Source organism: Hemitrygon akajei, chromosome 9 (genome assembly GCF_048418815.1).
Source record: "Hemitrygon akajei chromosome 9, sHemAka1.3, whole genome shotgun sequence".
In the NCBI taxonomy this organism is placed as follows: Eukaryota; Metazoa; Chordata; class Chondrichthyes; order Myliobatiformes; family Dasyatidae; genus Hemitrygon; species Hemitrygon akajei.
The window spans coordinates 163,917,595-163,942,591 of record NC_133132.1 but is presented as its reverse complement, the minus strand read 5'-3'; the positions used below and the strand labels follow the sequence as shown (position 1 = coordinate 163,942,591).

At 42.3% G+C, this 24,997-nt stretch overlaps 1 protein-coding gene across 2 annotated transcripts in view; it reads left to right on the top strand.

The window, feature by feature from the left end:
* Positions 1 to 24,997, top strand: part of LOC140733714 (heparan sulfate glucosamine 3-O-sulfotransferase 5) — a 388,679-nt gene that overhangs the window by 342,775 nt on the left and 20,907 nt on the right. Inside the window, exon 2 of one of the 2 annotated variants that reach the window (XM_073057418.1) lies at positions 16,378 to 16,519. In XM_073057418.1, the coding sequence (XP_072913519.1) occupies positions 16,413 to 16,519 (107 nt within the window). In that variant the 5' untranslated portion in view covers positions 16,378 to 16,412. Of the gene's footprint in view, positions 1 to 16,351; positions 16,520 to 24,997 lie in introns of both variants that reach the window. The other variant, XM_073057420.1, reaches the window with a different exon arrangement.

The window sequence follows — 24,997 nt, the reverse complement described above, 5'->3', positions numbered from 1 at the left end:
ATAACCTGATACCACTTTCTCATTTCACTAAAATCCAGACGTGCTTTACTGAGCTTGCAACCGGGACTATTTTGGGGAGAAAAATCAGTAAAATAATTAACAGCCTTTTATCCATACTCATAATTTTCTGTTTTTCAAGAATTAGCTTCAATTCAGACTTGTACACTTCTTTTTAAATTCATTTTCAAACTTCCAGTGCTAAAGGTTTGACTCAGAGCCGGAGTGAATGTTGATACTGAGAAAAGGAGCCAAAGCTTGTGCAGTCATGTACTGCTGAAGTAATTTAGTGTGTAGGGTTATTAAACTTTATTCAGATAAATGCTTCAGTTTAATGGAAGATAAATTTGATTTGAACAGATTTCTTTCAAGCAACTGCAGGAAAATATCGAAGGCCCCACACTCCAGAGACACATTGGTGCCAGTCCAAAGGGCAATGTTAAGCTCAAGACAGTCAAATAAGAGCAGTTTTGATAAATAATGCATGCATTTTCTTCACTAAGAGGAAACCAAAGTAGAGGACTTATTTAAGAATTTGGTATTGGCTTGGAGCAAAAACCGTGATTGTTCCCATGTGAAAAGTGCACTGATCAATAATAATAAACTGTGCACAGCTGAATAATTCATCGTTTTACTGTACACTCCAAAGGAATGGTTTTTAAGAACAAGAGAAGCAGCCAAAGAAACACAATCTGCTGAAGTCATTAAAATGGAAATTACATAAAACTCTAATCTTTCAAAATTCATTATTGCACTTCAACTTTACTCTTTTTAAAATGCATTGGAGTTATATTTTGAAAGAAGATTATTTGGAACATATATCCATGTAGGACTTTATATATATATATATATATATATATATATATATTTATTCAACTATTAAGAGTGTGACCATATAATATCACAATGTTTTAAAATTAGATTTCTAGCATTTATTTCAGAAGATAAGTCATTATTTTCCTATTTAAAGCAATATACTTCTTCGGATGTTGCAGTGTCGCCAAGCTTGGGAATTAGCTTGCAGACGTCTCATCACCAGTCGGGGTGATATCCTCAGTGTGCAGCTGTTGATGTTTCTCTCTGGGAGTGCTCGCATTTATAGAGACCCCCGTTTGCTTGCCTTTGAATTCTATTGGCTTGTATTTCTTTGGCTCTTGGGGGTTCATTAATGGCATCTACTTTGATATGTTTGTTTATGGAGTTATCAGAAGAGAACCACACTTCTAAAAAATCCTCATGCTAGCTTTGTGTTTGCCAGAACCTCCACAGTGTCCTTCTCAGTCTTCAGGTAGTGAGATGAGCAATAGTGACTATCAGCTGAAAGGGTAACCAATCAGGACCAAGGCAAGCAAACAGAGGGGGCGGGGTTTATATAAACACAAGCACTCCCAAAGAGAAACTCCAACAACTTCAAGATAGATTTTTGCATAGTAGGGGACTTAAAGGTTATAGGGAAAAGGCAGGGAGGTGGAGATGAGTCCATGGTCAGATCAGCCATTATCTGATTGAATGGCAGAGCAGGCTTGATGGGCCAAATGGTCTGCTCCTGCTCCTATTTCTTATGTTCTAACGTAACTGCACACTGATGATGTCACCTCGACTGGCGATGAAACGTCTGCAAGCCTGCTGCCAAGCTTGGTGAACACCACAGTGTCAAACACCTCAACCCGAGCCTCCAATATTCACGACCATCCCATCCTATTGTTTTCTTCATGGCAGGTTGTGTATCAGAAGGTAAATCAAAATTGAATATTTGTCTTTGGTCTTTTCAGGTTTTAAAACCTGAATGATTGCCAGATAGGGCAAGTGTGTTCAAGAAGGGAGTGCATTAGCCAAGTATAAAACTTGCTAGTTCCATTTAGATAGATATTGGCAATTTGGAAACAACGGGTTAAACTGCAAGACAGGACGATGTCACTCCGATTAAAAATGTTTCCTCTGTGATATTGCTTGTTAAATATACAGCAAAGTGAATTGTTTCAGGGACTGAAGAACTATCAGCACGTTGTACAGAGTTTGTGGAGGCAAGTAAGCATTGTGTGCCTACAGCTGGATATCAAGATTTTTTGGCAATATATCTCATCTGATGAACATAGATAAACTTCCTACTCCCTCCAGTATACACTCAGTGACAACCTGCACACCTGCTCATTACTGCAAATATCTAATCAGCCAATTATGTGGCAGCAACTCAATGCATAAAAACATTCAGACATCGTCAAGAGGTGTGGGGAAGAACATCAGAGTGGGGAAGGAATGTTATCTAAGTGACTTTGATTGTGGAATGATTGTTGGTGCCAGATGGGGTGGTTTGAGTATCTCAGAAACTGCTGAGCTCCTGAGATTTTCATGTATGACAATCTCTGGAGCTGGGGTTCCTAGACTTTTTATACCATGGACCAATACCATTAAGCAGGGAACCTCTGCTAGAGTTTACAGAAAGTGGTGCAAAAAACAAAAAGCATCCAGTGAGCAACAGTTCTGTGGGCAAAAACACCTTGTTAACGAGAGAAGACAATGGCTAGACAAATTCAAGCTGACAGAAAGGTGTGGAAGAGCATTTCTGAATACACAATACATCAAACTTTGAAGTGGATGTGTTACTACAGTAGAAGACAACGAACATACACTCAGTGGACACTTTATGGTACAGGTGGTCTCTAATAAAGTGGCCACTGTGTGTACTGTCATAGTGTTCAATACAGTATGTGACATTCTTTGTGATAATCTTCTATTTCAATACTTGAACTATAGTGCCTTCCATAGTGTTTCTTGTGCTACTACCAAACATCCTTTTAGCTTTGGAATCATAGACTGATGGACAATACAGCTCATTAAAAGGCCTCACAGTCCAGGAAATCCCTGTCAGTTCTTTGTCAGGTCCACTTTCCCATCCCCTCCCCGGAGCCCATTCCTATCCCATTCTCTCCCTCGGAGCCCTTCATTCCTATCCAATTCCTTCCCCTGGGGCCAATTTCTAACCCATTCCTTCCCCTTAAGTCCCTCATTCCTATCCCATTCTCTCCCCTGGAGCCCTTCATTCCCATCTCATTCTGTTTTGTTAGCTTGAACTTAGATTCAAAATTGATAAACTCTTGCTAATCCAAGCTATCAAGGGATATTGGAGACAGGAGGACATTTCAATTTCACATGCAGTGTGATATGATCTCACAGAAGGAATGAAATTTCACAAGGTCAGGAATTCCCTTCGCATTGTGCAATCTTACCTGAAGCATTATTAAGAGAGGGGGAGGGGATTCAGCACTTAAGAGAGAATGCTGGAGATGGGGAGGGTGGTTACATGGGCCAGAGAGATATGCTCTGAAAAGTTTTAACATGATTTTAAAGCAGAGGATCCCAACCTGTGGCCCATGGACGCCTTGCTTAACGGTATTGATCCATGGCATAAAAAATGTTTGGAACTCCTGTTTTAAAATTATTGGAGGAACATATGGGGTCAGTGATGTCAAAGATAAGTTTTCACTCATAGATTGATGTGTGTGTGTGTGTGTGGAATGTACTGACAGGGGTGATGCTGGTGGTTGTCCGCATGTCCGATGATGACCGAAAACCTGTGCAGGAGAGTTTTTAAAGTGGAAAAGTCTTAGCACTGGGGAAATTCCATCAAAGGCCAGGGCATGGGCTTGGGTATGGGGAGAAGACAGAGGAGTGGGGCTGACTGGAAGAATTGTATCAGCCCATGATTGAAAGGCGGAGCAGACTCAATGGGCCGAATGGCCTACTTCTGCTCCTATATCTTATCTTATCTTATAGTTCCACTCTCTTGACCTCCGAGGTCTGGGTCCAGTGATATGAACAAACCACTTGGTTACAGTCGATGACTGTGACATGTTCCGTGCCTTGTCAGGCCCTTCGCTCTCCACGGAGAATTGCAGTACTACTTTCCTAACTATTGGATCTCACTGTAGATCTCATCTGCTCAGTCCGCTGGAGTTGACTTTGCATGCTAAGACAGGCAAGTCCTTATCTCACTGGGGTATGAGGCCACTGCCGACACTCACATGGGGTTTAGCCTGCCGGTTGAAATGGTGTACTGGAGATTGGCCGCTGTCACATGCAAACAGCTACTTGGAGCCACAGGTGAGAGCCAAGTGTGCAGTGAGGACAAAAGGTGAGTGAGCTGCTCTTGAATGGGCATGACAAGCCCCTTCACCAGAGATGTTACCCCTTCCTGGACACCTCATACGCCTCATCAGGGGTGATGACTGAGGTAGAGATAGTAGAGACATTTAAGAATCTCTTGGGTAGGCACATGGATAAATAGGAAAATGGAGGGCTACGTGGGAGGAAAGGATTTGATGATCTCAGAGTAGGTTAAAAGTTGGGGACAACATTGTGGAGCCAAAGGTCCTGTACTCATCTGTAATGTTCTGTGTTTTATATGCTATGAAGGAGAGAGAGAAAGAAGTTTATTAGGTTTAATAACACCAGCCTATGTTGTGAAATTTGTTAACTTTGTGGCAGCAGTACAATGTAATAGAAAAAACTGTGAATTACAGAAAATATAATTTATACTGTATAATAGTTAAAAGAAATAAGTAGTGCAAAAACAGAAATAAATAAGTAAAAACATAGAAAACCTACAGCACAATACAGGCCCTTTGGCCCACAAAGTTCTGCCAAACATGTCCCAACCTTAGAAATTACTAGGATTACCCATAGCTCTCTATTTCTCTAAGCTCCATGTATCTATCCAAAAGTCTCTTAAAAGACCCTATCGTAACTGCCTCCACTACCATTGCCAGCAGCCCATTCCACGCACTCACCACTCTCTGAGTAAAAACCATACCCCTGACATCTCTGCACCTACTCCCCAGCACCTTAAACCTGTGTCCTCTTGTGGCAATCATTTCAGCCCTGGGAAAAAGCCTTTGACTATCCACATGATCAATGTACACATCATCTTGTACACCTCTATCAGGTCACCTCTCATCCTCGTCGCTCCAAGGAGAAAAGGCAGAGTTCACTCAACCTGTTCTCATAAGGCATGCTCGCCAATCCAGGCAACACCCTTGTAGATCTCCTCTGTGCCCCTTCTATGGCTTCCACATCCTTCCTGTAGTGAGGCGACCAGAAATGAGCACAGAACTCCAAGAGGGGTCTAACCAGGGTCCTATATAGCCAAAACATTACATCTTGGCTCCTAAATTCAATTCCACGATTGATGAAGGCCAGTACACCAGACGCCTTCTTAACCACAGAGTCAATCTACACAACTGCTTTGAGCGTCCTATGGACTCGGACCCCAAGAACCCTCCGATCCTCCACACTGCCAAGAGTCTTACCATTGATACTATATTCTGCCATCACATTTGAACTACCAAAATGAACCACTTCACACTTATCTGGGTTGAACTCCATCGGCCACTTCTCAGCCCAGTTTTGTATCCTATCAATGTCCCGCTGTAACATCTGACAGCCCTCCACACTATCCACAACATCTCCAACCTTTGTGTCATCAGCAAACTTACTAACTCATCCCTCCACTTCCTCATCCAGGTCATTTGTAAAAATCACAAAGAGTAAGGGTCCCAGAACAGATCCCTGAGGCACACCACTGGTCATCGACCTCCATGCAGAATAAGACCTGTCAACAGCCACTCTTTGCCTTCCTTGGGCAAGCCATTTCTGGATCCACAAAGCAATGTCCCCGGATCCCATGCCTCTTTACTTTCTCAATAAGCCTTGCATGGGGTACCTTATCAAATGCCTTGTTGAAATCCATATACACTACTCCTACTGCTCTACCTTCATTAATGTGTTTAGTCACATCCTCAAAAAATTCAATCACGCTTGTTAGGCAGGACCTGTCCTTGTAAAGCCATGCTAACTACTCCTAATCACATTATACCTCTCCAAGTGTTCATAAATCCTTCCTCTCAGGATCTTCTCCATTAACTTACCAACCACTGAGGTAAGTCTCACTGGTCTATAATTTCCTGGGCTATCTCTACTCCCTTTCTTAAATAAAGGAACAACATTTGCAACCCTCCAATCCTCCAGAACCTCTCCCGTCCCCATTGATGATGCAAAGATCATTGCCAGAGGCTCAGCAATCTCCTCCCTCACCTCCCACAGTAGCCAGGGGTACATCTAATCCAGTCCCAGCGACTTATCCAACTTGATGCTTTCCAAAAGCTCCAGCACATCTTCTTTCTTAATATCTACATGCTCAAGCTTTTCGGTCTGCTGCAAGTCATCACTACAATCACCAAGATCCTTTTCCATAGTGAATACAGAAGTAAAGTATTCATTAAGTACGTCTGCTATTTCCTCCGGTTCCTTACACACTTTCCCACTGTCACACTTGAGAAGTCCTATTCTTCCACGTCTACTACTTCCTGTAGAAGTAGTAGAGGCCAGTTCAGTTGTGTCATTTAAGGTAAAATTGGATAGGTATATGGACAGGAAAGGAGTGGAGGGTTATGGGCTGAGTGCAGGTAGGTGGGACTAGGTGAGATTAAGAGTTCGGCATGAACTAGGAGGGCTGGAATGGCCTGTTTCCGTGCTGTGATTGTTATATGGTTATATGGTTATATATCCTCTTGCTTGTAGAATGCCTTGGGGTTTTCCTTAATCCTGCCCACCAAGGCCTTCTCATGGCCCCTTCTGGCTCTCCTAATTTCCTTTTTAAGCTCTTTCCTGTTAGCCTTATAATCTTCTAGATCTCTAACTTTAACTAGCTCTCTGAACCTTTTGTAAGCTTTTATTAGAGCTTTTGTATACCACAGTTCCTGTACTCTACCATAAGTTACATGTCTCATTGGAATGTACCTATGCAGAACTCCACACAAATATCCCCTGAATATTTGCCACATTTCTTCCGTACTTTTCCCTGAGTACATCTTAAGCTTCCAATTTCCTGCTTGATAGCCTCATAATTCCCCTTACTCCAATTAAACGCTTTTCTAACTTGTCTGTTCCTATCTCTCTCCAATGCTATTGTAAAGGAAATAAAATTATGATCACTATCTCCAAAATGCTCTCCCACTGAGAGATCTGACACCTGACCAGGTTCATTTCCCAATACCAAATTAAGTGCAGTGTCTCCTCTTGTAGGCTTATCTACATATTGTGTCAAGAAACCTTCCTGAACACACCTATCAAACTCCACCCTATCTAAACCCCTTGCTCTAGGGAGATGCCAATTGATATTTGGGAAATCAAAATCTCCCATCACAAGAACTCTGTTATTACTATGCTTTTCCAGGATCTGTTTCCCTATCTGCTTCTCAATATCCCTGTTACTATTGGGTGGCCTATAAAAAACACCCAGTAAAGTTATTGACCCCTTCCTGTTCCTAACCTCCACCCACAGAGACTCTGTGGACAATCCCTCCATGGTGTCCACCTTTTCTGCAACCGTGACACTATCTCTGAAAAACAGTGCCATACCCTCACCTCTGTTGCCTCCTTCCCTGTCCTTTCTGAAACATCTAAAACCCAGCACTTAAAGTAAACATTCCTGTCCCTGAGCCATCCAAGTCTCTGTAATGGCCACCACATCATATCTCCAAGTACTGATCCACACTCTAAGCTCATCCGCTTTGTTCACAATACTCCTTGCGTTAAAATAGACACATCTCAAACCATCAGTCTGAGCGCATCCCTTCTCTATCACCTGTCTATCTTCCCTCACACACTGTCTACAAGCTTCCTCTATTTGTGAGTCAACCGCCTCTTCCCCAGTCTGTTCAGTTCAGTTCCCACCCCCAATAATTCTAGTTTAAACTCTCCCCAGTAGCCTTAGCAAACCTGCCCGCCAGGATATTGGTCCCCCGGGATTCAAGCGAAACCTGTCCTTTTTGTACAGGTCACACTCACCCCAGAAGAGGTCCCAATGATCCAGAAATCTGAATCCCTGCCCCCTGTTCCAATCCCTCAGCCACGCATTTATCCTCCACCTCATTCTATTCCTATTCTCACTGTCGCGTGACACAGACAGTAATTCCGAGATTACTACCTTTGCTGTCCTGCTTCTCAATTTCCTTCCTAACCCCCTGTAGTCTTTTCTCAGGACCTCTTCCCTTTTCCTACCTATGTCGTTGGTACCAATATGTACCACGACCTCTGGCTGTTCACCTTCCCACTTCAGGATGTCGTGGGCGTGATCAGAAACATCCTGGATCTTGGCACCTGGGAGGCAAACTACCATCCAAGTTTCTTTCCTGCATCCACAGAATTGCCTATCAGACCCCCTAACTATAGAGTCCCCTATCAGTGCTGCCTTCCTCTTCCTTTCCCTACCTTTCTGAACCACAGGGCCTGACTCTGTGCCAAAGGCATGGCCACTGTTGCTTTCCCCAAGCAGGCCATCCTCCCAACAGTACTCAAACAGGAGTACTTATTGTCAAGGGGTACAAGCCACAGGGGTATTCTCTAGTACCTCACCCTTCCCCTTCCCTCTCCTGACTGTTACTCACTTGTTTGTCTCCCGTGGCCCCGGTGTGACCACCTGCCTATAACTCTTCTCTATCACCTCCTCACTCTCCCTGACCAGGCGAACGTCATCGAGCTGCATCTCCAGTTCCCTCACTCGGTCCCTTAGGAGCTGCAGCTCAACACACCTGGTGAAGATATGGCCATCCGGGAGGCTGGGAGACTCCAGGACCTCCCACATCTGACACCGAACACAGAAAACCGGCCTCACACACATACTTCCTTTCCGCAATTAACACAGGTAAACCTACCTCGCCTCGTTACCACCTAAGCCCGTTAAGCCAAAGCCCTATCACTCTGCTACCGTCACTCTGCTGCCCACTGGCTATGGCGGTCTTCTTTTTAAACTTTTCCCACTCTACTGGCTGACGTCACATGCCTGCACAGTCTTGCCTCTCTTTTACTCCAAGTAGGAAAATGCCTTCTCTCCGGAAATCCTTAGCCATTCCACTCACAGCCTTCTTGCTCCAAAGTAGTGAAGTAGTGCTTGTGGGTTCAATGTCCGTTCAGAAACTGGATGGCAGAGGGGAAGAAGCTGTTCCTGAATCTTTGAGTGTGTGCATTCAGGCTTCTGTACCTCCTCCCTGATATTAACAATGAGAACAGAGAGGGAGAGAAAGAGAGATTGAAGAAGAGGGGTGAAGAGGGATAAAGGGAAGAGGTGGTGGGAGGTGAGCGTTAGGGTGCAGTGAGGGAGCTGGGGTGAGAGAAGTGTACCAGCATGATTTCAGGAATTGCCATTTCAAGCACGGCCTTGGTAGTTACAACTGGCTGAATTATGAAGCCTCATAACTAGGTGAGTAGATTTTGGGTAATTTTGACTCAGAGCCAAGTATATTGCTAACTGTTTATTATCACTGACATATGTTGAGAAATCTGTTGTTGTTTTGCAGCAGCAGTACAGTGCATTACATAAAATACACTATAAATTGCAATAAAAGATATAGAGTACTGTGCAAAAGTTTTTGGCACATGTAAAAAACTCTGTTAAGCGAAGGTGCTTTCAAAATTAATGAAATGAAAGGTTTCTGAATATCGAAAAATTACTATAAACAGCAGTAAAAAGTTAAAAAACTAAATCAAGTCAATATTTAGTATGACTACCCCTTGCTTTTAAAACTGCATCATTCTCTTAGATACACTGTTCTGCAGTTTTATAAGAAAATCAGCTGGTAGGTTGTTCCCAGCATCTTGGAGAACTTGCCACAGTTCTTCTGCAGACTTTGGCTGTCTCGCTTGTTTCTGCCTCTCATGATAACCCCAGGCAACCTCAATGATGTTGAGATCAGGTCTCTGTGGAAGCCATACCATCTGAAATCATATAAAAAATCTGGGGTGCCTCAGACTTTTACACAGTACTGTATATTAATAAATAAATAAATAGTGCAAAAAGTGAGCAAAAACACAGTGAGGCAGCAATTTCTGAACACAGTCTGCTCAGAAATCTGATGGTGGAGAGGAATAAGGTTTTCCTAAAATGTTGAGTGTGTGTCTTCAACCTCCTGCATCTCCTCTCTGATGGTAGTAAAGAGAAGAGGGCATGTCCTAGGTAGTGGGGGTCCTTAATGATGATGTGAACTTTTTGAGGCATCAACTGTTGGAGACATCCTCGATGCTGGGGAGGCTAGTGCCCACGATGGAGCTGACTAAGCTTACAGCCCTCTGCAGCGTTTTCCAATCATTTACTTTGGCCTCTCTGTAACAGATGGTGGTGCAACTAGTTAGAATGCTCTCCACGGTACATCTGTAGAAATTTGCTGGAGTTATACCAAATCCCCTCAAAGTCCTAATGAAATTTAGCCACTAGCATGCCTTCTTCATAACTACAGCTGATTCTAGAAGAATACTTTCAAGTTCAAGTTCAGCTCCAGAGTGAGGAGCACAACAACACTGTTGGCATTAAAAAGCAGGACTGAAGAAGGAGAGGAATTCTGAAAAGACATCATTCTGACACACTCCTGGATCAGGGCACAACATCCTCTCTCACTTGGTCATAAGGTGAGGGCCTTCGTTGGTCAGAGTTAACCATGGATATTGCATCCTTACTACCTTGATATGCAAGGCTGGGCAGTACGATATAGAGAGCAGGCTGCTGCCAATGTTGGAAGCTCATCCTCTCCACGCATCTGATGAACCCGAAGAAACGGTAGAGACTGATACACTTTGTTACCAGCAGTGTCACAGGAGTTGCCAGTCAACACTGAACTCAATGTAGGACTACCCAAGGACTCCAGCTTCAGAATTTTCCCTTGGGGTTCACTCCTAAAGCCTTCCCCATGAGTAGGTATAGCTGCAAGACAGTGGAGGCTTGAGATCAGAGTTTTCCTTCTCCTAGATGAACTGAAAACCATGGCTGATGAGTTCCACCTGCCTGAAGAGACTGGTTTTAAGGTGCCAGTAACCTGCCTTTGCTCTTCTTCTGTCAGTTGAAATGGTTCCACAGGGCTTAGTAACTAAGCCACAGGTGAAGGCCAGGAGCTGGACTTGGTTGTCAGAGGCTATTTGTGGTACGCGACATTGGGAGCATTTAATAGGTAGTGGGAGCTTGTCCCCATTACCACCCCCTGGCTATAACAACCTTAAGGAACCACTTGGACATAAAAGGTCACAAAATCCATTGGACAGAAAAGCTGGAGAGACACCCAACATCCAACACCCAACGTTAGATTCATCAATTCATTGCCCAAAATTAAATCCATTGCACTGTGCTAGCCAGATTGTCTGGCCATTAACACTTAGCAATCTGTGAGTGCTTGCTGTGTGTGGTGGCTGCTAGATCTCACACATTACAATAAAAACCACATTCCTGAAGTGCGTCATTGGCTGTGAAGTGTTTTGAAATATTCTGGAAGGAATATTTATTAAGGTACGCTGCTATGGGAATGCAAGGGTCTGTTTCTTGACACTGCTAGGCTGCCAAGAAACTACTTCATGCAAGTTTACTTTGTTGAATCCCAGATAAAGGCTTGCAGTGGAGAACCTTTAATATTGGAGTTCAATTATATTGGGTTGAGGACTAAGTTTTGTGTATTTTATTATTGTAAACCAGCATAGCACCGGACTCTTGTACATAAATATATATTCATAAATGTGATAATTGTGTGGTACGGAAGCTGCAGTGCATCAGACCGTAAGACCCTACCGAGGACAGTAAACTCTGCCGAGAGGATCACTGATCACTCCTTCCTATTTGTGATGTTTACCCGGAGGGTTACAGACAAAGGGCCCAAAGCATTGTTGTGGATCCCTACCACCCTTCCCTTTGAGCCATTGCCATCAGGAAGAAAGTACAGACGCATCAGGACTAGGAATGCCAGACTGGGGAACAGCTGTGAGTCTGTGAATACCCTGCCACCACTAAGATCTTGTCACGAGGACAGTGGGCTGTTTACTGTTTACCTGTGCTGTGCTTTACAACATGCACTTTGAATGTATATTGTATACATTTCTCTGACATTAAATTGGACCTTTGAACCTTTGAATTATATTGTATTAAATCGGGCATCATGATAGCGTAGCAGTTAGTGCAACGCTATTACAGCTTGGGATGTTCTGGAGCTGGGAGTTCAATTCTGGCACCGTTCTGTAAGGAGTCTCCCTGTGGAATGCATAGAGATTCTCCAGTTTCTTCCCAGAGTACTAAGATGTACCACCTAAATTAATTAGTCATTGCAGATTGGCTGGTGATTAGGTTAGGGTTAATTGGGGTTGTGGGGTTGCTGGGGTAGCGCAGTTCGAAGAGCCAGAGGGCCGACTCCATGCTGTATTACCTAACGAAACAATAAACTTATTTATACTATGATATTTTTGGTTTATGTGCAGCGTGTGATGTATGTTTTGTGGGTGCACTGTGATCTGGAGGAATGTTGTTTCCTTTGAACATAGAACATAGAATAGTACAGCACATTACAGGCCCTTTGGCCCACAATGTTGTGCCGACCCTCAAACCCTGCCTCCCATATAACCCCCCACCTTAAATTCCTCCATATACCTATCTAGTAGTCTCTTAAACTTCACTAGTGTATCTGCCTCCACCACTGACTCAGGCAGTGCATTCCACGCACCAACCACTCTCTGAGTGAAAAACCTTCCTCTAATATCCCCCTTGAACTTCCCTCCCCTTACCTTAAAGCCATGTCCTCTTGTACTGAGCAGTGGTGCCCTGGGGAAGAGGCGCTGGCTGTCACTCTGTCTATTCCTCTTAATATCTTGTATACCTCTATCATGTCTCTTCTCATCCTCCTTCTCTCCAGAGAGTAAAGCCCTAGCTCCCTTAATCTCTGATCATAATGCATACTCTCTAAACCAGGCAGCATCCTGGTAAATCTCCTCTGTACTCTTTCCAATGCTTTCACATCCTTCCTATACTGAGGCAACCAGAACTGGACACAGTTCTCCAAGTGTGGCCTCAAGATGGCAGCAGAGGAGGCCATGGACCAACATGTCAGAATGGGAATGGGAAATAGAATTAAAATGGGTAGCCACTGCGAAAATCCTTCTTTTGTGGCATTGAACCAAAGGTGTTCAAAGAAGTTGGGTCTCACAGATATAGAGGAGGCTGCACAGGGAGCACTGGATACAGTAGATGACAGACATCCCACCCTCATTTCAGGGAGGTAACACCACCACCCCACCCCTCACAACCCAATATCCTCCCCCCCCCCCAGTCAACCTCCAAGGGTGTAAGTATACAGGACATTTGATTATGAAAGAACACAACAATTTATTTGATCACATATTGAAACTATTTACACACACACACACACACACACACACACACACACACACACACACACACACACACACACACACACACACACACACACACACACACACACACACACACACACACATATAATCCTTGTTTAGTATTTTGTTGGCAGTCTCAATGCTAATAGCTAAATGCTAATGCAAATAGCTTTTCTAATTATTTTGCAAACTTTCCTTGTAGATGTCCAAACCTTTTCCTAAAGAAAGCCAGCGTGTAAGACAATGCTCTTGTACTCTCTGCTGGGCAACATTGCAGAACTCTTGAAATTGTTTTAGGTCTTCTCTTCATTTGGAGCTTTTCTCAGAGTAGTAGTCGATGTCAATGAGCAGTTCTTCAGGTAACATTGGAGCTCCTTAGCAGCAGTTTTGGCACAAATGTTGACCAGGTGACTTGGACAGCCAACGCTGTAAATATGAGGGGCCTGTGCTTTCACTCTTGATCAGACAGAGTTGTTTTTGCCAATCATCACATTGCAGTTGTCTCTGCTAAATCCTACACAATTAGACCATTCAAGGCCTTTGTCATGCATGGATGACGCAATGCAGTTGAATATGTTTTCAGATTTGGCATCATTGCACACTGGCATGTTTACAAATACAACTGTTACCTTATCCTGTGTTTCATTATAGTACCTGGCTAAAATGACACATTCCTTCTCACACATGATGTTGTTGCTTTCCTCATGCCTTTTTTCTGTCCGGATGAACTGGTACAGATCCTCTGAAAGTTCAGGTTCCAGTGCCATGTCCACAATAGCTGCTGCCTTGGTTGATGAGCAGGCATAGTTTTTGCTATTTCTGAAACAGGAAACATTTTCCTGAACAGCTCGCCTGTGCGCTTACACGCCTGAAATGGCAGGTTATGCTCAACGATGAAAGATGTAAAGTACACCTCAGCTCTAGTGACCTTCTCTGTCAGACTTTGGTTTTCTGCTGAAAAGAACTGTGAAATACTGGAGCAGCCTTCCCTGCGCTTAGCCTCCCTAACATGCTGTGGTCCCTAAAAGAAATAAAAGCATAAGGTGTATCTGATGACAGATTCAGATGTTTGGGGCCCTGAGGGGTGGTGAGGGAGGAGACATAGGTGCAGTTTAGTTTCATGTCATTGATGAAGAAATAAGAGATTATGCTGTGAAGAAGTTAACAGGATAAGCATTGTTTATATTTAGCATTTTATATTCTTCATACAATGTTGAGAACTAACAAAGTGATCCATGTTTTTCTGGTGAGACTCTTGTTGTCATACATTACATCAGATATTTGAAGAAATTGACTTAAAGGAAATACTATGGGTAGCTGGTTTTGGGCTGCACTCCTGGAGATCATGGGTTGGTGGGGGTTATTGCCCATTCCGTATATCTCAAGTTGCCCCTGCCCATCTACTGGGAAACCTGAGCCCTAACCTGAAGAACAGGAACAAAGAACAAAGTTGGAGAGGAGACTGATCCAGCAGCTTCTCACATTCAGTCTCAGAGTACAGAGGCAGAAGCCCAGAACTACACAACTGTACAAAATTATGTAAAATAGTTGTGTAAAGTGAAGACATTTTTAAAAATAATGAAATGAAAAGTTTCTAAATATCAGAAAAAAATTACTAAAAAGAGCAGTAAACAGTAAAAAAAAACTGAATCAAATCAATATTTGATGTGACCATGCTTTGCCTTTAAAACTGCATCAATACTCTTAGATACACAGTTGCGCAGTTTTGGTAGGCTGTTCCCAGCATCTTGGAGAACTTGCCACAGTTCTTCTGCAGACTTTGGCTGTCGCTCTTGCTTCTATCTTTCTAGGTCAACCCAGACAGCTTCTATGATGTTGCGATTGTTGTGGGGACCATAACATCTGAAGCCATATAAAAAATCTAGCATGCCCAAGACTTTTGCGGAGTACTGTACCTTGGCTTTCTATCCTCCAGTAGGCAGCACAATGGGCCAAAAAAGACCTATGGATATAATGAGCATCTTATGGGAATATGATTGGACACTTGAATAAGGTAGAAATTGTGCTTTTAAAACAGATGGACTTATTGAACACAAGCTAAAAGAGCAGTAGGAGAATATAACACTTTGTTCAATGCTAATTTTTGCTGATAGGTACATCGCAATCTGCAGAACTCACTCCAAGTGGCTTCAGCATCACACAGAAGTTCATAGTGATATTAAGAATACTTTTTCGCTAACGACCTTTCACTGTGAATCAAAATTAGAGTAGCTTGAACCATCAAACTGGATTACCAGATGTTGTGTGGTAGGGAGGGTGGAACTAATTATGGAAGGTGGAGAATGCAAAGAGACTCAACGTCTACTGCAATGAAAACTGAATTCAACATTCAACCTGGAGAGCTTGAGGGGGCTTCCAGGAGCCTCAAGTGCCTGATAAAATGGCCTCGTTTCAAACCAGACCAACACTCCATTAAATGTTGTTGGTCTGCCAGCATATCAAGATGTCCGTGGAGGAATGCTGCCCTCCGGCAGGTTCCAGACTGCAGGAGTACGTGCTGAGTGATGCACCGAAGCTTGCAGCCACCACAAGGACTCAGTAGGGGAGGACCGTACAGGGAGGGGCCTCTATTATTCTCATGGTATACCACCCCAGAGAGCCACGCGAGTGACAGTGGTGCTATTGATGCGTATGAATGTCACAGAACAGCATGGGAAGCTTTGACTATGAATGTAAGAATGAAATGATATTGAAAGGTTTATTCTTGTAAATAATTTTTTATTAAGAATAAAGTTTATTTTGTTAAAAAAGTTAAAACTTTCTCAGATTAAAGGCAGCTTAAAAACAGCATAGAGTCATACAGTCATGGAAAAGTACAGCACAGAAACAGGCCATTCAGTCCATCTAGTCCCTGCACAAAAGAGTTAGCTAAAAGAGAATGCTTGCAAATTAGCATTCTTCATCACTATTAAAATGTAACAGGATCACCGATGAGTGGACTTTCTGGGAACCTTCACACTAAATCATTAATCTTCATTATGGGAGAAACATATTGATCTAATGGATTATCTATGGGTTCCTTTTGTTCAAAGAAGTATGTGCTTACTTAACCTTTGAAAACCATATGATTGATTGACTGACTTCAAATTAATGGCAGTTCATGAATTTTCACATTTTCTGATAGGTGCTTTTACTGTCTGGTCACTGCAGGCTGAAGACGCAGTCCTGAAGATTGATGGAGGGCCATGCTATTCAAACAGCAGGCGTTGCTGAGACAGAAGCTCTTTTTGCTGGGCAGCCTTGCTGTTGGAAGCCTCTTATACATAGTTGCCAGAGTTGGGAACTTGGATAGGTTAGTGCATTTATTTTCTTTTTCACATTCAATGAATGACATTTTGTGTAGTGAAATGTATTGCTTGTATGCTGCTATGCATTTAATAAGTTCCGGTTGAATGTACTTTTCCAGTGTTGTACCTTATTTGACACAGCAATTAGATGCGGTTTCATGCCAACAATTTCAGGGTTTAGAAGGCCCTCCAGGGAAGGCAAGATGCTTCCCCAGGAAAATGAGAGTGCAAGTTAGTGGTGTTTTCAGAGCAGATTTGTCAGACGCTTCCACCTATTCCAGGCGTGACATGGAGGGAAGTGATGGGAGAGAAGAATCTGAAAAAAAAAACACACACACTTCTGTTAAATTGATAGTTTTATGATAAATTTATTTTATTTCATTTATTTAGCAATACAGCATGGATTAGGCCCTTCTGGCCCTTCAGCCATGCCCCCAACAACCCCGATTAACCCTTACCTAATCACGGGATAATTTAAAATCGCCAATGTACCTACCCAGTACCTGTTTGGATTGTGGGAAGAAACCAGAGCACCTCAGAAAAACCCAAGTCATCATGGGGAGGATGTGCAGCAACTCCTTACAGACGGTGCTGGAATTGAACTCCAAACTCCAGAATGCCACGAGCTGTAATAGCATCACGCTACGCCCCAGAATATTGCAAAAATATCTTCAAGAGTATTGCATAAAACTTGACTCTATATGTTGTAACATTCTGAATAAAATTTGCAGATTTAAGGTATACTTTCAATGTGCTAGAGATACTCAACAGAAATTATTCATACAATTTCACCGTAAGCATATAAAAATAATATTTCTTATGAATCCTCTGCAAAATTTATGAGTTATTTTCTGTGTGTTACTAACCATTATGCCACTAGCGTTTAGACCAGCAATGAAGATCCTGCATCTCTGGTAGGGGTCAGGGTTCCGTTCATCATGTCAGTAGCTTCCTCTCGTTTTCACTACTGTCAGTCAGGCAAGTCCTGGGTGGAGACTCAGGAATTCTATAGCATGCAGAAGTAGAAGGAGTCTTCCTTGCTGTTTCTGTATCAATTCTTTTTTTTGACCAGTCAGGTTTGTTAGCCCTGAGCTGAACCGCCGAACCTGGAGGACCAGTGGACCACTCTTAGTCCGACCTCTACCCTTCGACCTGTTTGGTATGGATGAGCCTACCAGGAGCCAAAGCATAAAGCCCTGATTCCAACTGACATTACTCTCCAGGTCATTGAGGCACGCAAGCCTCGAGCTACTTTGTGGGATTTACCTTTAACATACTCATTTCTTCACTCTGTCTGGCATTTCATTTGTATGGAACACAGCTGTCTCGTGTAAAGACTCCTGATTAATCTATGATAAAACAAAAACAAGTTCCTATCCCCTTTGCTGTTGCATTTCCTTCCTGCAGGGGCAGAGAATTTAAACACAGGACACAAGTCTTTGAATAGAGGGCCCTCATGCACCATTTGTTGAAAGAACTAAAGCTACATATTTTATTGCAGCAGACCATTGGAGAGGCATCCAGAGAAGACTAACCCTTTCTAGGTGAAAGCAGGTGATATCCAGATAACAATTTTATCAATGTTACTACCATTCTAATATTTTTCTCCAAGCTACCTTATCAGTCATGCAAGGCTGTAAAGTGGGTGACAGAAGAGCATGTCGTTTTACCGTTTGTACTATAGCACCAATGGCCATCTTGAAAAAACATTCATTCCAAGTAAAGCACAGAGGGCAGCAAGATGAATCTAAAATGTAGTCGGGCCTGGTATGGAGACAGGAGCATAGGTATATCAAAGGGTTGGACAGGTTTTAGAGAATTATAGAACACTAGAGCACAGAAATAAGCCCTTCAGCCCATCTAGTCCATAGCTGCCTAGTCCTATCTATCTGCACCTAGACCACAGCCCTCCATACCTCTCTCATCCATGTACCTATCCAAATTTCTCTTATATGTTACAATTGAGCTTGCATCTACAGCTTGTTCCACACTTGCCCCACCCTCTGAGCAAAGAAGATACCCTCCAGATTTACCTTAAATATTTTATCTTTCACACTTAAACTATGACCTCTAGTGAGGTCAGTGTGCAAGAGAGAGAGAGATGAAACAACAGGAGCAAGATCTAGACCAAAAACATAAAAAATATGCACTAAATTGGCTGCAAAATGAAATATTATACTGACCTGTTTATGTAGAGCTTACCAAGATGCGTACATCCTAGAAAGGAATGGAGAATAGAGGGGGTTGCAGTTGGACCCATTATTTGCTTGTGGCGCATTGGGCAGCAATTTTGCCATTTTTGTAGCATTTTACGAGGCCGAGTTGCTAGCTCAACGCTCAGCCCAGCACGGATAGAAAGTGTGCAAGGAGCCGGCTGGATTCGAACTCAGGACCATTCGCCTCAAAGTTCGGTGCTGGTGCCATTACACCACCAGCCAGCACAATGTCCACCACCCGTATATACTGTACGTTAAACTAATAGAATTTAAAAATAATGATCCAAAATCAGAGGAAAAATTATACTATATTTTAGGACCAATCCACCCACCGAGCACTCACGCATAGTAATACATATTTATTTCCCTTAATAAATCCATCTCATTCAAATCCCAGGTCAGACAAGAATTTTTTTATTGTTCTCTGTCTGACCACACCCCAACCTTCACCATGATCACCAATTCCCATAGAAAATCCACCATCAAGACTTTTAACCTGTTCATCACAAAGAGAGAAGGAATAAGAAGGGAGATGTGGGCTTACCATTACTGTCATTTTGCATGGGGAAAGGGGAGAGTAGTAAATTCTGGCCTGATTGATCAGCGGCATGGAGCCCTGACAGAGCACTGCTGCACTGACACGAGGTATGTGTCAAACTATATCATTTCACAAGCAGTTTGACACCAAATGAGTTCAGATCATCACATTCTCTCTCACTTGCAATTACAGTATTTCAAATATGGCCAGCAGGAATTTCAAAGTTTCAAAGATTCAAAGTACATTTATTATCAATGTATGTATACAGTATACAACCCTGAAATCCATCTTCCCCCCCAGGCAGTCACGAAACAAAAAGAACCGTGGAGCCAACCCGTTCAAAGAAAAGCATCAAGCATAAACCCCTCTCCCCTGCGCAAACGGCAACAAGGAGAAAAAAATGAGTGAAAACACAGAATATAAAACACAAAATCAAAAGGCATATTTCAGTTCTGCTCAGCTCAATGTTCATTATCTGCAGGCTGCCCCTATTCAAAGATCGCCCAGAAGTGGTAACAAGAAAGAGAGACCAGAACTAGACTGGAACCAAAACACATCATAAACGTGAATTAGAATCCAAATCTACAATCCGCATTGATTAAATCTTGCTCCTTCACTACTGAGCAGCGGTATCAAGGGAGAGAGAAAGAGAGATAATGGTATTTTCTGAACTTAGAAGTGCATTGTGGGTAGCTATCTACGATAACAACCACATCAATAGAAATACATTTTTTCTAAGTTTCTCCATTTGTTGCTTTTTTTTAAAAGTTGCAATTAACCTGAGAGTACACACATTTACGTGGCCTTATTTTCGAGGGACAAAGAAACTCAAAATGGATTCACTGAACATTTTTACAAAGTTATGTGAAGTTAGTAGCTTCAGAATTAATGCTTTTTACTTTAATTATGGATTCCAGCTGTTGGGTTTCAGGGAAAGTCATGATAATGGATTTCTCAGAGCAGTGTATGTGCGTGTATAAATGACTAGTCAATCTAGCAAAGGGAACAAAAGAGCAACGAATGTTAATCAATAGTAGAAGGAAGAAACTGTTGGATCTTGAAAAGCAAATTGATGTATTTCACTAACTGCTCCCACTGTTACCAGCAATAAATAGGAAGTTGTAATTTATGATTAGAATCAATAAATCTTTAATGAAATCCATTTCTGTAATTGTTCTGTTAGGCAGACATACTCAATAATTTAACCAGAAATTTAATGTAGTTATGTCAGCTGTTTCTCATAAACTGACACCATGTTAAGATGATTTAAAACTAATTTCTTTCATTATTACTTATATGATGAAGAAGGCTTGGTATTTTTTCTGTTCCTCATCAAAAGACCTCGCATACTTCTGATCTCGCAGATTGAATCAGCTCTGCACTTTGAGTAATAGAGTCATTGAAAAGTGCTGTGTAGAAACAGGCTCTCGGCCTATCTAGCCTGTGCCCAACCATTTAAACTGCCCCACTCCCATCGATCTGCACCGCGACCAAAGCCCTCCATTCCCCTACCATCCATGTACCCACCCGAATTTTTCTTAAACATTGAAATCAGTTCACATGTAACACTTACACTGGCAGTTCATTCCACAATCTCACAGCCCTCTGAGTGAAGAAGATTCCCCTCATGCTCCCCCTCAACTTTTCACCTTTCATTCTTAACCTCTAGTTGTGGTCCCACTCAACCTCAGTGGAAAAAGCCTGCTTGCATTTACCCTATCTATACCTTTTTGTATACCTCTATCAAATTTCCCCTGAATCTTCTAAATTCCTAGCCTATTCGATCTTTCCTTATAACTCAGGTCCCCCAGTCCCATCAACATTCTTGTAAATTTGTACTCTTTCAACCTTATTTACATCTTCCCTCTACACAATACTCCAAATTAGACCTTACCAACATCTTATACAACTTCAACATAACATCCCATCTCCTGTACTCAACACTCTGATTTATGAAGCACAATATGCCAAAAGCTTTCTTTATGATCCTCTCTACTTGTGTCGCCACTTTCAATCGATTATGGACCTGTATTCCCAAATCCCTTTGTTTGAGCGTATACCTCAATGTCCGACCGTTTACTGTGTAAGACCTACCCTGGTTGGTCCTACTAAAGTGGAACACCTCATACCTGTCTCTGTTAAATTTCATATGCCCTTTTTCAGTCCATTTCTCCAGCTGATGCAGATCCCTCTACAAACCATGATAGCCTTCCTTGCTGTGTATTACACCCCCAATCTTGGTTTCATTGCAAATTTGCTGAGCCAGTTAACCACATTATCATCCAGATCATTGATATAGATGACACACAACAACTGACCCAGCACTGATCCCTGCAGCACACCACTAGTCACAGGCCTGGTGATCATTCTGTGAAAATGAATTAGTTTATTATCGCTAACACATGCAGTGAAATGCGTTGTTTTGGGACAGCAGTACAGTGCAAAACATTAAAATAAATAAATAAATGTGACGGATATGGTATATTGTAGTGCCAAAAGAGAGCAGAAGAAAGAAAAAAATAGTGTGGTAGTGGTCACGGGTTGGTTCATTGACCATTCAGAAATCTGATGGCAGGTGGGGAGAAGATGTTCCTAAATCATGGAGTGTGTATCTTTAAGCTTCTGTTCCTCCTCCCTGAGATAGTAGCAATGAAAAGAGGCTATGTCCTCGATGATGGATACCAGTTTTTTTAGACACCACTCTTTGAAGATGTCCTCAATGGTAGGGAGACTAGTACCCATGATGGAGCTGGCTGACTTTGCAAATTTCTGCAGCCATTTCCAATCTTGTGCTGAGGCCCCTCCATACCAGATGGTTATGCAACAATTATGGGATGCTGGTTATGAATATCATATAGATCATATCAGTTATGTCCAGATCATGTTTTTATTTATGATAGAACATTCAATTAAAGACATTTGAACTTGGGAATTATTTGCTTTCTGGAAGCTCTAATTTCATCAAAGAGGATTAAGGTCTTATATGATGGTGGAGTGGAGATACGTCTCTACCAAAGGAGATGGAAAGTTCTTCTCTCCTCTAGCCTGCAGGTCACCCTTGGGCAAGGTGTAGCACCTGCTTAGCTGCCGACCAGGATCATATGAATCCATAGCAGCAGATGGTGGATGGTCGTATGAGCAGCCAGTGCACATCACAAGTCCTGGTTATGCGACCACTGACACTAGGCAGACAATCTCTGAAGAATATCAATAATGGCTGAGGTGACCCTTCTTGTAAAGACACTGCCCAGAAGGAGGCAATGGCAAAGCACTTCTGTAGAAAAATTTGCCAAGAACAAACATGGTCACCGAAAGACTATGATAGTCCACATTATACAACCTGTAACATAACAAGCGAAGACTGAGGTGCAGCTCCAAAAGGAATGACATTAATTACCTTGGGCTTTATTAATCACCAGTGGGTAAAATGCTCAGATCAAATCGTGTGTATGTGGTGGAATGAAAAGAAAAACACATTAGATCCTTGGGGAACATTCTAACTGTTGGCATGTGGCCAAGTGGTTAAGGCGTTGGGCTGGCGATCTGAAGGTCGTTAGTTCGAGCCTCAGCTGAGGCAGTGTGTGTGTGTCCTTGAGCAAGGTGCTTAACCACACACTGCTCCTGCATGTTTATAGCCCAGTGGCAGCAGTTGGTGCAGTATGGCAAGAGGCATCACCGTCTGGTAAGGGAGAGGGGCTACTGCACAGGATCAAAACAAGCTGCAGAGGGTTGTATATTTAGTCACCCCCATCATGGGCACCAGCTTCTGTAGTATCCAAGACATCTTCAAGAAGTGATGCTTCAAAAAAGCAGCTTCAATCATTAAGGACCCCATCACCCAGGACATGCCTTAGTCTCATTGCTGCCATTAGGAAGGAAGTACAGAAGCCCGAAGGCACATACTCAGTGATTCACGAACAGCTTCTCCCCCTCTGTCATTCAAAATGGATATTGAACCCATGAACATTACCTCACTACTTCTTTTATTTCTATTTCTGCTTTACTTGAACTTAACCATCTAATATATAAAAACATACTGTCATTCACAGTTTTATTCCTTTTATCATGCATCGCACTGTACTGCTGCCGCAAAGACAACAAAATTCACGACATATGCCAGTGATATTAAACCTGATTCTGATTCTGAATGGAGGAGCAGCTGTGACTTATTTCCATTCAGTTTATTGCTTGGGGATTGTTAGATACGCTGTAGGAATAAGAAACAGAGTTTATCGAAGGAGCAAATGGAGAAATGAACAGAATTAGAGAGCCAAAATTGACCTGGGAATTTAAAGAACAGCAGCCAAAATGGAGCGTAGCAGTAAAAAGAACTGCTTCACACCCATATGGCAGGGGGAAAGCAGACTTGGAGTGCAAAGTATAAAAGATGCAAAATGGCTCGGGACAGAGAACAACTAATAAATATTCTGAACGACAATTCTTCTAAGATGTGAGCACGTGTCCTGGCTGAATACCAAGTACCCAAGTAAGATCAAATATTTTGTTATATTAAAGGGATGTGAATATTATATAGTTAAATGGATATAAAATGTGTAAATCCCAAAAGATAGCAAGTAGTTAATCCAACATTAACATAGACTAGGGTTGGATCTCTGTTATTTTTCTGATCTTTACGGTTCTTCTGGGGTTCAAGAATGGCAAACAGTCTTAATTCTCAACGTTTGTTAATTTTAGAACAGAAGACCGTAAGATATAGGAGCAGAAGTAGGCCATTTGGCCCATTGAGTCTGCTCCGTCATTCAATCATAGGTTGATCCAATTCTTCCAATCATCCCCACCCCTCTGCTTTTATCCCATACCCTTTGATGCTCTGGCTTGTCAAGACGTATCTATCTCTGCCTTAAATACACCCAATGACTTGGCCTCCACAGCCACTTGTTTAAATAAGTTTAAAGTTTAAATAAATATACAAACACTACTAGACTAAGTAGAGAGCTGTGAAGCAAAACAGAGATGAACGAAGGTGAATATAAAAAGAGAAAATAAAGATGGCGCCTCTGAAAAGTCCAACGTCTTTCATAAACCAGATAACAGAAGGTTCCTTAGATAAGACTAAACCAGTCGCTGGTTGTACAGTTACATCATGTGGGTAATGTGCTAATACTTAGCCAATGAAAAATAAGAAAGTTAATAAACCATTAGTTGAACTGCTAAATGGCTTTCTGCCAGTAAGTGGGAATGAACCACCATATACTGTGAAATGTACACGAGTTTATTAAAAAGTACAAATGACTCAACTACTTCAGTCTTACATTAATTCATCTAATATTTTATAAAGAGTAATTTTGGCTTCTAATTCTGTTTATTTCCAACATTAGGGAGGAGATTCAACAATCATTATTCAATTCAAGATTAATTGTCATTCAAATGTACATGAATACTCATGAATACAACCAAACTAGACAGCGTTACTCTGGGGTCAAAGTGCAAAACACAGAACCAACAGTCACACAGAACAAAGCACACATAAAATAGCAGGCACAGATAGTATCACAATCACGCAATAAAAAATGTCCTACAACGTGTGCCATCAATTCACAGTCGACCACAATAAAACCCATCTTCCACCAAGTGAACACTGAAGGGTGGGCACAAAGCCCATCTCCGGCCGAGTAAACACTGGGTGGGGGGGGGGGGGGCGCTTAGCCTGGATGCCACACCACACCGCCACCAACCTCACCCCCGCCCCCCCCCCCACACACACACAC